Source organism: Passer montanus, unplaced genomic scaffold (assembly GCF_014805655.1).
Source record: "Passer montanus isolate IOZ18808 unplaced genomic scaffold, ASM1480565v1 scaffold25, whole genome shotgun sequence".
In the NCBI taxonomy this organism is placed as follows: Eukaryota; Metazoa; Chordata; class Aves; order Passeriformes; family Passeridae; genus Passer; species Passer montanus.
The window spans coordinates 9,557,136-9,571,910 of record NW_024367149.1 but is presented as its reverse complement, the minus strand read 5'-3'; the positions used below and the strand labels follow the sequence as shown (position 1 = coordinate 9,571,910).

The window sequence follows — 14,775 nt, the reverse complement described above, 5'->3', positions numbered from 1 at the left end:
GGCTTTACAGGGGAGAGGAATATTTAAAAAGCAAGACTGCAGGTGCCTATCGATTCCATAAAGCTCACACAGATCATCCCCCATACTTGCCCAGGCTGCCCCAGCCTCACTAGGTTTGCTTTTGGTTTTATTTTTTTTTTCCCTCCTGCATTCCTCCCCCTTCTCCCGCCTGACCCAGCGCCTTTCCCCTGGTCAGGAGAAGGACAAATGCCGTGCCTGCAGCAGGCTGGGTGGCAGCCAGCTGGCAGGGCTGGGCTGTGCCCTGTCCCCCCGGAGGCCGCGCGTTGCCAGGCGGGGATGCCGGAGCGGCGCACGGAGGATTTCTGATTTCTGCAGCGCCGCATCCACCGGGCTGCCAAAGCCGGCTCCCCCTGCCCTGCTCGGGGCACCGAGCAGCCCCTGCACTGCGATTACTCCCAAGGCTGCTGCTTTAACAACGTGGCGTGTTCTGAAGAGGAGACTCCGGTATCAGAGCCAAAATACACTGAATCCACTTGCTGGTCTGGCTCCCACTGAGATTAGAGATCAGGCTCGGAGAACACTTTGAGCCAGCATGTCTCTGCTGTCTCCTCTCCAGGATGTACTGCAAAGGACACGTACTGTGCATGCTCTGGGGGTGGAAACGTGCTTAACACTCTATTTGTGCGAACAAAGCTGGCAGCTCGGGCGGATATTGTGGAGCAAAGAAGCTCTATTGTGTTTGCCAGTCATCACGAGAATCAAATGAACAAATTTAGAATAAGCAAATTGGGCTGGAGTTCCTTTAGCAGAAAGTACTCAAAGGCTAGTCAGGCTTAGGAAGAGAGAGAATATGGGATATTCTTCCTGAAATAATCCATAGTAAACATTGGGACAGCAAAACGATCTGCTCATTTTGCTGTTCATGTAGTTGATCTGTCTTTTAGATCATGTATAAAATCTGAAAAGGTAGAAGATAAATTACTTGTGCCTATCCAATTGAAAAAAATAACTAAATTCTACAGTTCAAACCACATGAACATTATCACCCAGGGAAAAAAGAATTGCGCACCAAGCCAGGTGCCAATGCCAATAGTCACATAACTAACAAAAACAGATGCAAAAGAAGAGGTTGCATCTCAACTTGAAGAGATTCCTTCACAATCCCCAAAAAGAGGTGTTGAGTACAGAGAACTGATAAAGAAGGAATGACTGAAGAAGAACACAGACCATATCACTAAATGAAGATAGAAGAAAAAAATACCAGAGACTCTGGAGATAATGGAACACATTTGGGATTCAAAATACCAGCAAATTCACACTCCCCCCATTAATAGGCTAAAATTAGGCCAGACCAAGTTCCCATTGAAAGCTGCTCTGCCTACTTTCTTCAGCTGGGAATCACAAAAGGTGTTGGAGCAAGAACGACAAATATTTTCATGATGGTACAACTTTGCCCTGCGAAAGCACCCTTCTGTCCAGGACTGGGACATGGGAATACAGAAACCTACATAAAGGTTTCAGGGGAAAAAAAAAAAAAAGAGATTTTTAAAACCTTTATAATACCCCATAAAACTCTTAAGACACTGGCAGGAAGACAGGCTTGTAGGGAAACCAACTACCTTATTCCCAGAAGTTAGGGCATGTCTGTTAGACCCACGCAAACTACAAGTTAGGAATAACAGGCAAGCTCCTGTTTCAGTGCCTCAAACCTGCTGTGATTTTGCTGGGAAAAAACTACTCACACATTTGGTGTAGTCACCATGGCTACACAGGGAAAGGCTCCTAAAGTTCCAAAGCCAAATGTGGGTGCTGGAGCTCAGAGCCCCTGCCTGCAAAGCAGTGGCAGCCCACCCAGGAAAGTCAGGAATACCCTTGGGCACAGAGACCAAATCTGCAGGGATGAATCCCAGCCCCAAAACAATCCTTCACAAGTGAAAGAGCAGCTTATATGCCATTCCAAATGCAAATTCTACCCATGTCTTTTGCTAGGGCAAAGGAGGCAGCAGAGAATCATGTAAAATGCATAACTGTCCAAAAATATTCAGAAAACCATCTTTTCCTTTCTTTTTCCTCATGGATAATGGATGAGCCCTGAGGAGGCAGTGACTTTCAGCAACCAACAGCTCAGACCTAGGCTGGGGTCAATAACCTAATTATAACAAGCATTTTGCTGCTTTCATAAGCTATTCAACAGAAACATGAAATTCTTTGTGTCCCTCTGATTACCCCAAACTGTCAGTGGTTAATTCCAAAAGCGCATCCTCACTTAAAAATGGTAGTTCCACCACAAATTAACCTATTATAGCCATGAGTAAAATTAGGTTCCACATTTGTACATTCTAAAATATCAAAGGCATGATTAGCAAAGTCTTTTGTTTAAGATCTCTAGAGTCCTGGAGGTAATGAAAACTGGGTCGAGGAGCAGTTTCTCTGAAAGTTTAAAGTAAATGCTGTGTTCAAGTCCTGTGACTCATGGAGTCCAGAGAATGGAACTACTGTACCAACACACAGATACCAAGAGCAGTCCCCCTGCCCTGAGCAGAGGAGGAGGAAGGGGTGGAAAAGAAAGGCATTGCAGATGATTTTGAACAGTTTCCTGTTACGGCCCCTTGAAAGAAACCCAGCCGTACTTTCCCCCTGCTTTCTGTTTGCTGAATTTCTCCTGACAGTTGGCTCCTTCGTTTGCCAGAACCACAACAAAGGATGGCCTTGAGTTTCCACACAGGCCATTTTCTCCCTCTCTCGTCTCTGATCATCTCACAAAGGTATTATTGTTGCTGGCTCACTGGGGCTCAGTGCACCTGAGGCACATCAAAGGCACTTTTTAATGCCCGCCTGACCACACAGGTCTCTCTCCCACTGCATTAAATTAAACTCGATGATTAATCTCTGTAGCCCTCAGGGTCCCTTGGTCCACACGGAGAGAGAAAATATATATTTCTATCAAAACACAAGTATAATATACTTTCATTTTATAGCCCTAATTAAAAAAAGGAACAGCTAATTTTGGCCAAATGCAGCTGCATATAGGTCTCATTAAAACACAAATACAACTGCTCTGTGTGCTCCACGCTCACTTCAACACAGCCTGTGCAGGTAATAGATAAAAAAATAGAAAACCAAAATCCTTTCACAGATTAGATCCAGAGAAGTTTAGAATTTACTTATTGTCTGCTGGCTAGAGATTGTTATACCCCTCCCTGTGCAGATGGGTGAAAGCAGGCAGTTAAGGAAATGATTATAAAATGCTGAGTAGGTAGATTTAAGCAAAAATCTACTTAAATCTAGCAAAAACTGCACAAGCATCTATTCCTGAGTTTGAACTGAAGTGATTAAAAGCCTTAAAAGATTCTGCCTCATGCAGTCTGTGTTCGACTTTGGGGTTGCTTTGATGACAGAGCATCAACATGGATTTTATCACATCCCTTTTGCTACATTAGCATATTTAATGGAGCCACAACTCTCATGGTTGTGGAGAGTGCACACAAAACGTGTTAATATTGATGTGCTGTGCTCCAGTTTGGGAAGTCAAACAATCCACTGTTGTGAACTGGGTGTATGTTAGAACTTACCAATGCACAAATATCAACCATTAATAAATAACCACACACATGTCCTCCACTGTTGTGAACTGGGTGTATGTTAGAACTTACCAATGCACAAATATCAACCATTAATAAATAACCACACACATGTCCTCCACTGTTGTGAACTGGGTGTATGTTAGAACTTACCAATGCACAAATATCAACCATTAATAAATAACCACACACATGTCCTCCTCCAGGGCTGGTTGTGCTAAAGGAATGAGCCAGAGCCAGCTGGCCCACTGCCAGCTACCCAACACTGCCCTCAGACCTTTGGGGGAAGCTGCTTGCGAGCTCCTCAGCCTACTGCAGTCCAGTACTATGTCTCTATTAACTCATTTTAACAATTCAAACTAACTCAGCTATATGAAACAGGTTAGGAAGAGTTCACTCAAACAGCTTCTACTGAAAGGGCAGAAACCTCCATCAGAAAACCAGGAAACAATGGAAGCAGTGGCAGGGCTTGAAGGGTGACTTCTTCCCCCAGGGTGCCCCACCTGCCCTATGACAGACAGACAGGTACCAGTGGAATTTTTCAAAGACAGAGCAAGCCAAGAGTGATGGAGTTTGAACCTTGAAACTTTTGTTTAGGAAGGAACCAAAACATATTCCAGTTGGTCTAGGGGATTTAAGCTTAATGCTCTGCTTCACAATAGTGGGATTATTCACGTCCTTAAATTCAATCACGTGCTAAAATACTTTGCTGAACGACAATCCACGTGACAAGATCACCATTTATTCATGCTCAAGATCACCATGGATTCATGCTGTTACTACAGAGACAACTTAATCTATTGTTAAGCCTGATGTTTTATTATCAGCCTCCTTTCTTTTTCTCTCCTGGAGCTTTCTCCATGAAGCATGTCATTCCTCTCCAACTCCTCTAGCACTCCCAGTGCCATTTACTCCTTTTTGGAAAAATCCAAGTTCTAATCATTCTAAATTTAAGACCAAAATGAGTTTTAAATAAAAAATGTGGCAGAAAAGGGTACTTATCTAAATGGAATGCTCTCAGACTCATACATTTTAAAACAGTATAAATTTCAAAAGCAGACACTAAATTTTAATTGCAATCTCAGAGAAAGCTTTTGTATTAATTCACCGAGAAAAATTAGCAAAGTGAAAACTGCTTATTGGGGGGTTTTCTTTCTTTTTAGTCATGATCTGTCTCATAATTCTACACACCATGGCAATTTTCAGAGGGAGAAGGATTTATATTGATTAAGGGAAGAGGTGGGGGAGCAGGGCTGTGACTGAAGATGGGCACTCCTTCTCCAAAGACACTCTTCTGTAACACATTAGTGATAGGCTTGTCATAGATAACTCAGGCTCAGGCTTTGGCTCAGATTTCAGGCTGCTCTTTAAACCACTCTGGCATCGTGGTTTTTACTTTCCATGTCATTTTTCAGTATTGATTTCTACTACTATTAAAGTTCTTGCTTAATAGCAAATGCACAGTAATTTATAATTAATATCCAAAGGTAAAGATAGAGTTACCAGAAAAAAAATTCAAGGAAAAAAGAATGGGGTGAGAAGGACAAAGGTCAATTTTCCCTTCAAAAACATAAGTTAGTAAATTCTGCACAAATTAGGATGACACATACAACCTACCCCCATGTGGCACGAAGATGTTCCACAGATCATAGCGACTCGGGATGTAATGGGCTGGTTCTCACATGGAAGGTTGTGTCCTTTCACATCTGCTCCAATTACTCCTATTAAAGTAAAATTAAAATTTCCTTGTTAAAGAAGAACAAGCCACCCTGCACCAAACAGACCTTTTCTGCACTCAAATAATTGCTGAGTATCTCACACCACTACCATAAATTAAGAAAGTCCACTTAGCCAACAAAGGAAATAATTTTATCCATCAGATTGAAGTATTTATTCCAAATATAAGGACCTAAGATGATTACTTCTAAATGCATGCCTATCATCATGATTTTTAAGTGTTATTTTACCTAGAAAGTGTTATTTTACCTGACATTTATTCTCTTAGGTAGCTCACTGGCATGCAGAATAAAAGTGCCCTGCTGTACTGGCAGGCTGCAGATGTGTTTATTTGTTCACAGTTTATCAAGAACATCCTGGATGATGTGTTGTATCAGGGGATGAGTTGGAGAAAGGGGTAACTTGGCAGGAGACTGGAAGGCTGCCAGCTTTATTGTCTTCACTGCTGCTGCTGTTCTGTCCATGTCAGAACCATCTAAAGGCAGATTTTTCCTCCCCTTCGAGGAACTGAGCTTGGCTCTGAGGAGAACAGAGTCAGCACCACTCAGCCTGCAGCAGAAAATACACCCAGGAGATGCCAGGCAGAACTACAGCTGAGCCTCAGAACACATCCCATCCTGCTTGAGTCACTTCAGGGGAGGCTACAGAGGCAATCTGCCCTCTCCTCCTCCTCCTCCTCTCCCAGGCTGCATCCTGGCACCACATTGTGCTGCACTCAGCAAAATGCAGCAGCCAACAAGTAACATTTTTACACTGGACTTTTCTTTTCTTAAACATTGCTTTTCAGCTGGCAAGCTGGTCACCAGACTGTGAATTTTCATCTGCAAAGCTCAATTTGGAGACCAGCATGTCAATACTGATTAAAAAAATTCCCTTCATCTGCCTGTAGAAGGATCAGGAAAACATTTGCTGGATGTTGTGAAAGATGCTAAGTGCTAGGGCTGGTTCCTATCCTACATTTCATTAACACCTCCTTATTTAGATCACCACTGCAATGCTCTGTTATCAAATCAGATTTGGGATTTGTCTTACTGGGATCACCATGGTTATCCTGGTATTACCATGGTTGGAAGTCATCAAAATCATCAGAAAATTCAGGGCTAAAATTTTGAAGTCTTAAAAAATCCATCCTCGTGTCCTTTTCACTAAACTGACTTGTAACTATGAAGTGGCACAGCTGTCCTAAAGAGACCTAAGAACAACAAAAAGCTAAAAGTAAGGCTTCGACATCATGTTTTATTTTTTCACTGCTCCAACATAATAAATGCATATTAGGAATTTTGGATAGGGTTGTCTACAAGGCAAATTCCTGTACTAAGCAAGACCATATTAAAATTTCTTGAGTTAAAAATACTGTTCACACTTGAGAGGGAAGAAATCTATTAAACTAAACAGTCAGCATATGCTGCAAATGTATTTTCATAAACAATATAAAACTGAAAAGATCTTTTTAATTGCTAAGAAAATATCCATTCTGCAAAACAGGAATTATGGCTCTTTTCGGAATTTTAGTCAGTGGCTTCACCAGTGTTTAGAATTGTTAGAGGCTTCTTATTTGTGATTAATAAAAGTCAGACAGCAATTAAGTCTGGAATATAGGCAAAAAGTTATATAATTGCAGTTATAAGTCACTTTCACCTTTAGCTTAGGTGGAATTTTTCATAGTCTGAGGCAGATTCAAAAGCAGAGGCTGAGAACAAGAAGCCTATGCACCACACAGAACAGAGGAGAGCTTTTTAGGAAAGCAAGCAGTGCTTAGCAATGTGTACTTCTGGATCTCTTCCACAGTGACATGGTATTTTAGACACTGCACCATAAATCATCTACTTTTGTTGAAACAATGCTGATGCCTTTTGAAAAGGTGCAATGTAAACAGCATTTTTATGAGGCCAGCCTCACAAGCCTGGCCTGCCATCCTCACAGTTTTATCTGTACACTCTCTGGAATTAGTACAGTAGGTCAAAATGCCAGATATAACTGCTTGGCTCTTAGATCCTCACTTTTCCATAAGAGGTATCAGATGGACTGATCCAGGAGTCACACATGACCTCCTCAAACACACACACTAAACAGCTCTTTACCTTATTGTACTCAGAGCTTTGAAGCCTTCATAAACTTCAGGAACCTGCTCAGCCAAACCACACTTCACATCTAGCCAAAAGCAGATCTGAGCTGCATCAAAAGTTATTAACACTGCAAACAAGATGTCCATCACATCATTCTGGCTTAGCCTGCAGGATATTTTCTTTACAGATATCTACACTCTTTGACTCTCCTTTTGTTCCTGCTGTCATTTTTGCTATCAAATCCTTTCATTTTTGCTATCAAATCTTTTCATTTTTGCTGTCCTTTCTACTAAGTTTCCTCACCATTTCCAATACATTTATTACCCTTCCCAGATTCAAGAATTATGAGTTCCATTGTAAATGCTCCTCTTGTCCCAGAATGCACTGAGCTATGGTGGGATTATCATGCAGGTTCTCCCACTATCTTCCTGACTCTTCCCTCTGTAATGCCCCCCTCTCCCTAACAACAACCTGTGTGCTGCTTTTCTCCTCCTGGCAGTCATTCCAGGAGTCTGCTGGTGTTTGTGGTGCCATCTGGGAAAACATATTCAGATTAGCAGACTGTCTCTATCCACTGCAGCCCCTTACTGAGGGATGCCAGTAGCTGAGTGTTTCTGATGTCAGTTTCTTTACACAACTCTGTATCAAGGAACAGACAATTGCTCTCTGTTCATTTTAAAATTGTATTGAGTGATTTCAGCACATGAAAAAATGGGAAAACTTTTTGTGCTCTGGATCCATAAGGATGCCAATTAAACAAGGATATTCCACTGCCATTTTCACATGCTCTGTGAGTTTTGCAGCAAGTTCATTCTTTCAGGTCAGATTATTACTCTGTTCTTTTCCAATAACATAGAACTGCCAAGGCACACAGTTTTGAACACATTTTTATGCAATTAGGATACTGACAGATATTTTTAAGTCAGTCACAACACACCTACAAATATGACAATGAAGCTCAGTCTTCCTTTTTGCAGACAGATCTACATCTAATCCTTTCCAGGTAGCAAGAAAAGCAATCTCCGTGATTATTCAACCTCACCAAAAGCAAAGTAAAGGGATTTAAACACTAAAAAAGTTCCCAGCCACAGTTTCTAGAAGGACGAATGAAATTTAAAACAGCACAAAACATTTGAAACAAAACTGGTAGTTTAACACCTAATCACATTTCAGTTAGATCTAGTAAAACATCCTCTGATGAGCAATAGATTTCCATTAAAGAGTACTGTTTCAATAACAGTGAAACTTCCTGAGGTAAGACTGTTTTCTAAACTGAAAAACCCTCAATTTCCTGCTGAGAAAGTTACACTGAATCTCTTTCTTATTGACAGTATTTGGACAAGGCCAAACAGCATAGTAAGAAAATGAACTTGTTTGGCCTCATCAAATGTATTTCAGAAAAAAGGAACCAGGCCTGAACATAAGACTATTGTGCTGGAAAAGAAAAAAAGTCAAAGCACCAGACCTTAAAGCTTTGAATCATTAATCACTTCTAATGCTAATAAGAAACCTAACTATGAACAAGCATCAAACATGAGGCTTCTCCCTCACAATGGCTGTTCATGTTTTTTTCTTGCTTATCCCCAGAGTTTTAAGCAACACAAGATGCAAACTCTCAGCATGTTGGCATTCCAACACCACGGTGTTTCACTCAAAAGCAGAACTAGCAGAAATTAACAAACAATTTGCAAATCCATCTGAAAAGACATATGACAGTGATATATCCTCTTTCTAGAAACAGATTTGCAATGCTGGTAGTTATTGTGATGATTTGGGGTAGTTTTTAAGAATACCATCAGAGCAAATGGCTGGATAAAAACAGTCTGTGACAAAAATGGCTTTCTAAACTTAATTCAACAATTCCTGTCTCCAAGAGCAGTGAATCCATGAGTGAGTACCTAGTCCTCCAGCATGTGCATCAATGAGAGATGCTGCCACTGCAATCCCTTCGGGGAGCCCGAGATCTTGCGCAGCGTCCCGAGTCAGACCTTTCCCAACAGCCTCTCCAGGAGACAGGACGTGGTTTCCTGGGCAGACACAAGACAAACCAAACACCTGTCAATTTACTAAACAGAAAAACAAACGTGTGTGTTATTGCAAGAGCTCCCTTCCTCCCCCTCCAGTGAAGTCTCGTATCTATAAAAGAAAGAAGTGCATCACAGAGCTCTGTGTGATGGAGCATCTTTCATTATCTGTCTGCAGATTAAACACAACTGTGCCAGATCAGGCCATCCCATGGCAATTTAGGAGTTCAAAAGCATTCAATATCCTATCTAGCCACAGAGAAAGATTGCACCACAAGCAATTAAATTCTGCTTGGCATCTCTTCAGGAGATATGAAATGCAGAAATGCCACGTTCTTGTGGAAGGTGCTGCCTGCAGGCATTCTCTGGGCATGGAAGGAGATTCAGCTCAGTCTGTGCTCACAAATGAACACTGCACCTGTTGCACAAGGAATGCACAAGGAACTGGCCAATTTTTTCTTTCCATTTCTATCCTATCCAGCAGTTCTGCTAGGAATAAAGTGGCTATAGCAACAGAAACTCTGAAAAAGAAACTGGCTTAAACAGCAAATTCCTCCAGTTGCAGCTGTATTTCCTCATGGACTTAAATAATCCCTTTCTGAGCCTTCTCTGGCCTGTGCAGAAGGAAGAAGACAAGAACACAACCCTGCCCTGCCCCAGGGAGCCCAGGGGCAGGTCCTGCCACAACACACACCCAATTTTGTCTGAGCTCAGAAGAACAAATTTAGATTCTTTCAAGTACCAGAATTTAGGGACACCCCCAAGAGCCTCTTCTCAGCCTCCCACAGCTGGAGCAGTGAGACAGCTCCTGGGACTGCACACACTTCCATTTTTATGCAAAGGTTTGGGGGTGAGAGGCAGAAAACTCAGTGGGAGTTCCCACAGACCTCCCTGCTTTTAGTACCTACCTGGAGTGTTTACTAAATTCAACAAATCTGGGAAGAGTTGGCAAAACTCTTTAAAATAAAACAAGACTATTTTCATAGTCAATTTTATTGAGAATGTTACACCTGAAGCATGTTCTGATACATAGAAAGGACATAAAACATCCTCCACAATAGACATTAATTAAGAGGAATAGCATATCATAAAGTATCAGGAATACACTAATTCCCACGAGCATAAACTTCTAGAAATGCAGTAATACAACCTTACTGTTTGAAGAAAAGGTTATGATATTCAATTCACAGGTATTCAGTTCTAGATATCAATTGGATCTTTGCTGTAAATTATGTTGGTTCTTCATTTTTAAAAGCTACTTTCTCCTTCTGCCCACTTCCTGATGGATGTAGTGTATGGAGCATTTTGGGATCAGCACACACAACTTTATAGTTGTTCATTTCTCCGAGAGTTTCTGTTCTATTGACAGCCACACATCACTGCCACTGAAATTCCAGACTGAACCTCACACTGGAAATTTAAAACAAGTCTGTGCAGCCAAAACAGTTGCACTTGACAGCAGGTTTATATTCAATATTGGGGCTGGTAAGCAAACCTCATCATTAAGCTTTATACAGAAGGACATGAGGACATCAAGTCATCTCCTTGCAGGAAAAAAAAAATTGTATTTTATTACTTCTGCATTTTACTAGTTACTTACTGTAAAGTCAAAACATTGTCCTGTCCTGGCCTTTCCAAGAGATGTATCTTTTACATTTTCCCCCAGTAAGCTGGAGTGAAGGATGCTCCTCTTTAAGAGATTTTTGTATTAACATTTCAGGCTTTTTAAAGACATTGGAGCAAAATACCAAAGCTGTCTGCTTCTCCTGACATTCAAAGACCCTGCAGGTGGAAGGAAGTTCAAAAGAGTTCATGCAGCTAAACCCACATCTCCTTCTTCAGAATCAATTGCCTGACCTGAAAGCATAACTATGGTGTATATACAGCATGAGATGAAATTAATCTGAAATAAAACCTCTTTCCAGGCATGCCATTCCATGGTTGGCTAGTTTATATCAGTCATGCCAGTCAAACACTTGAGTGTGTAATTATTATGTAGTTATACTCAATTTGAGAGATCAGAGCTACTATCAGACAAAATCTTTTCCTACCAGGTTCTCAATTACTGTATTTCTAGTTAATAACCACTAAGGGAACAATTTTAGAGATAAAGATAATTCTCTCCTCTACAGCAGCACAAGAAAATGACTTTATAATTCCTTTGGTACTGGTTATTTGTCAGAATGACCAGCAGCAATGGGCATAAAGTGCGTGTGAGGGGCTTCTCACTCTGCCCCTCTCCTTCACCCTCCCAGCTCTACAGGGCAAGGAAAGCTCTGCCAGGCCCACAGGAAATGTTCCCAAGGAGCTTTCTGAAAGGAAGGAGCAGGCTCTGCTTGGGCACTCCTTCTGTCATGGGGAATTTGCCTCCTCACCTATACAAGTGTAAGTCAGTGTGGAATGGACTCTCTGAGCCTTCACTCAACCACATGGGCACAGACCTGGGAAGGGAATTATCATTCTCATAATGATAATTGTGAGATAACACTTCAATCTTCACCAAAAAGCTAGAAAACTCAGCTAAGCATCAGCACGCTTAGAATCTATAAGTATAAAGCTATTAAATGATAAAATAAGGAAACACAAATAGCAACCAATAAGGAGACACAATTAAAAGTGAAGTTTTTGACACAGATTGTATTCCAGTACTAGACGGGGAGAGAGCAGATTCTCCCTTGAGCAAAATACAGCAACACAAAGGTATTCTACAGCTACACACCAGCAATTCAGCAGCAGGTGCTGCCACCCTTAAATCCGACCTGTCAGGGGGAAAGAACTCATGGGAGGGGAGGCAGGGAGGGAGGGAGGCAGGGAGAGCTGCCTGCACACAGGCACGCAGTGAGAGCAGGGAAAGCACTGCATAAAGGAGGCACTGAAAGGCCTGAGACTTCTCAAGGCTCCTGCCAAAATAAATGTATCGAGTCTTTTGTTGACAGTAGTCTCCTGTGCAAGTCATTTACCTTTGCTATAATGACTTCCAAAATTAGAGCTAACCAAACAAACCCATAATGGCTGAAGCTGGAGGACTTTCTGTTTCACATTGGTGCAGCTGTTTCACTAATGCAGTGCCTTAATCCACAACCTTTCATTTGGGTCGAGACAGGCTATTTCCAGCTATTTTTTCCCCCATAAAGCAGCCAGTTTACAAAAGGAAAAAACTGTCTGAATCTCTTCCTTCTCTTTTATCCTTTTTCGAAGACTGATGTTAGAGTTTGCTGTGATCAAGCTTTGTTTAAAGAATTAATGTGCTACCAAAGACCCTCTACCCTTTTAGGCGCTTCCCACAGGAACCAGCTATTTACCAGCCACAACACACCAGGCAGATAATGTATCTTCAGTCAACTGTAGTGATCCAAATTCACTGTATTGGCTCACTAATATTTAACAGAATGAGGTACTTCAGGATGTAGCCCCTTTTCAAACAAAAGCTGAGAGCAGCCAGGGTGCAGCTGACTCCAGCACAGCTTTTTATCTATCTCGCTGAACAGGGCTGCACTTCGTATATTTGGCTGTATAAGTGCACAAAAATATGAAAGGAAGAAAATTCAAAGGAGATGTCCCCTCACTGAGACCCAAACAAACCTGAATTTGGATATAACAATCCCCTGCTGAAATCCCAGCAGCCTCAGAAACACAACCCAAGGGTACATCCCGTCCCCATTTCACAGCCCCACCCAAACTGAACAATTAAACTGCTTTCTGATTTAAAGGACAACACAGAAAACAGATATCCTGTTAAATAAGTGATAGAGAACTGAAGAAGTTATCTTGTTAAACAAAACAGTGCTGAATAGGCATCAAAGAAAACAGGACCTGAGTATAAAAAACCACTGTCCATCCAAATGCAATAAGAAATGTAAGGGATTTTCCCCCTTCATGTTCATTACAAAGCATGCAGATAATCTCCACTTTTTGTGTTTCATAATAAGTCTCACAATGCCAAAATCTGGGCTATGTAAGGCATCTCAATAAATAATATACGTTGTCCCAACCCTATCTCACACACAACACATTATCAAATATCCCTCTCAATTACAGACAATACTCACATTTAACTGAGATATGTATGGCTGACTTTTCTACAATTTTTACCCCAGCTGAGTAGCCAGAACAACACTAAGATGAGAAGGAAACAGAATAATGATGCTGACTGCGAAGTTACAATACTATTTTTTCCTTAGGACTGAACGCATGGTGGTTAAAAGATATTAAGAACAGTGAGATTTGGGGCTTTTTAACCTCCAAATAACCTCCATAAAACTTCCTTGTCAGCTGTTAAAGACTTCAGAATTTTCATTGAGGAAAACCAAAACAAATTGTGATATTATACGCCAGCTTATTTAAAAGTGAGGAAAACGGTTAAACAAAATCACTTTGGCTTCCTTTGGTTCAAAATTCATCTCTGTCTACACGAGCTGCCACAGTAGCTTGAGGCAAATCTAATTTGGGGCCTTTCCATCCCACTCTCCCAGAGAGCCTTTGGCTGAACTACATCTCGACTACCTAATGTGTAAATACTTCAGGCAGATGTATTAGGCTGCTAAACTCTGGCAAAATCAAATCAGGAAGATCCTGGTTCATTAAGCTGAGCAGCAAATTGGTCAGCAAACCAGAGGTGCCTCCTTCAACAAAGGCTGCTTTGGCCCAAGGAATGGGAGCTACTCCATGTATAAATTAGAAGCTTTCCTGGTGAAAGGTCAAAAGGAAAAAGAAATTCTGCATCATTGGATCAACAGGCACATTATGATGGCTGGGACTGAGTTTTCTTTGCTGGACTGCAGTGAAACAGTGCAGAATGAATGTGTCCTGCCATGTGTGGTTCACTGCTCACTGCTGAACTGCATCTGGGTATAAAACACAGAGATTTGATGTCTTACTAAAGGTATGGAATGCAGTAACTTGATGTCTTACTAAGTAATTAGAGAGAATGCATTTACATCCAAATTCAGCTACCTGAGTTCACGTTTTCGCTTGCAAACAGTAATTTCACTAGGCTGGTAATTGACATTCCTCTCTGTCTTCACAGCACAGTATTCCTCAGAGTCTCTCCAGATACAAAAATCTATGCAGATGGCAGGACTATTGCTCTCCTTTCAGAGTTGCTCTGCTCTAGTACAGTACATTGCTAAGACTGTAAAGGCAATTTAGCTTGTATTAATCACGGATTATTACCTAATAGTTTGTTGAGTTTTTTTTTTTACTGGATGTTTTTTAACAACTCACAGGATAGGAACTCCTCTTAGAATAACAAATTATCCCTTTTTCTGAGCTGAAATAAATGCCAGACCAAAAAAAATCTCATCAGTTACTGAAAGGACACTTTTAAATCTTTCAGCCAAGCTTATTCCCCACCACGTTCACACAGTATCCAGTTTTAATATCCCTGAGAAGATACTGATGCACTGT

General features: G+C 41.3%; 1 protein-coding gene across 14 annotated transcripts in view; it reads right to left on the bottom strand.

Moving 5' to 3' along the window:
• FGGY (FGGY carbohydrate kinase domain containing) overlaps window positions 1-14,775 on the bottom strand; it is a 127,765-nt gene that overhangs the window by 57,631 nt on the left and 55,359 nt on the right. For 13 of the 14 annotated variants that reach the window (XM_039711501.1, XM_039711500.1, XM_039711503.1 and 10 more), the window contains 2 exons: window positions 9,244-9,372; window positions 5,160-5,263 (listed from right to left, as the gene is read on the bottom strand). In XM_039711501.1, coding sequence (XP_039567435.1) covers window positions 5,160-5,263; window positions 9,244-9,372 — 233 coding nt within the window. The remainder of the gene's footprint in view (window positions 1-5,159; window positions 5,264-9,243; window positions 9,373-14,775) is intronic. The other variant, XM_039711504.1, reaches the window with a different exon arrangement.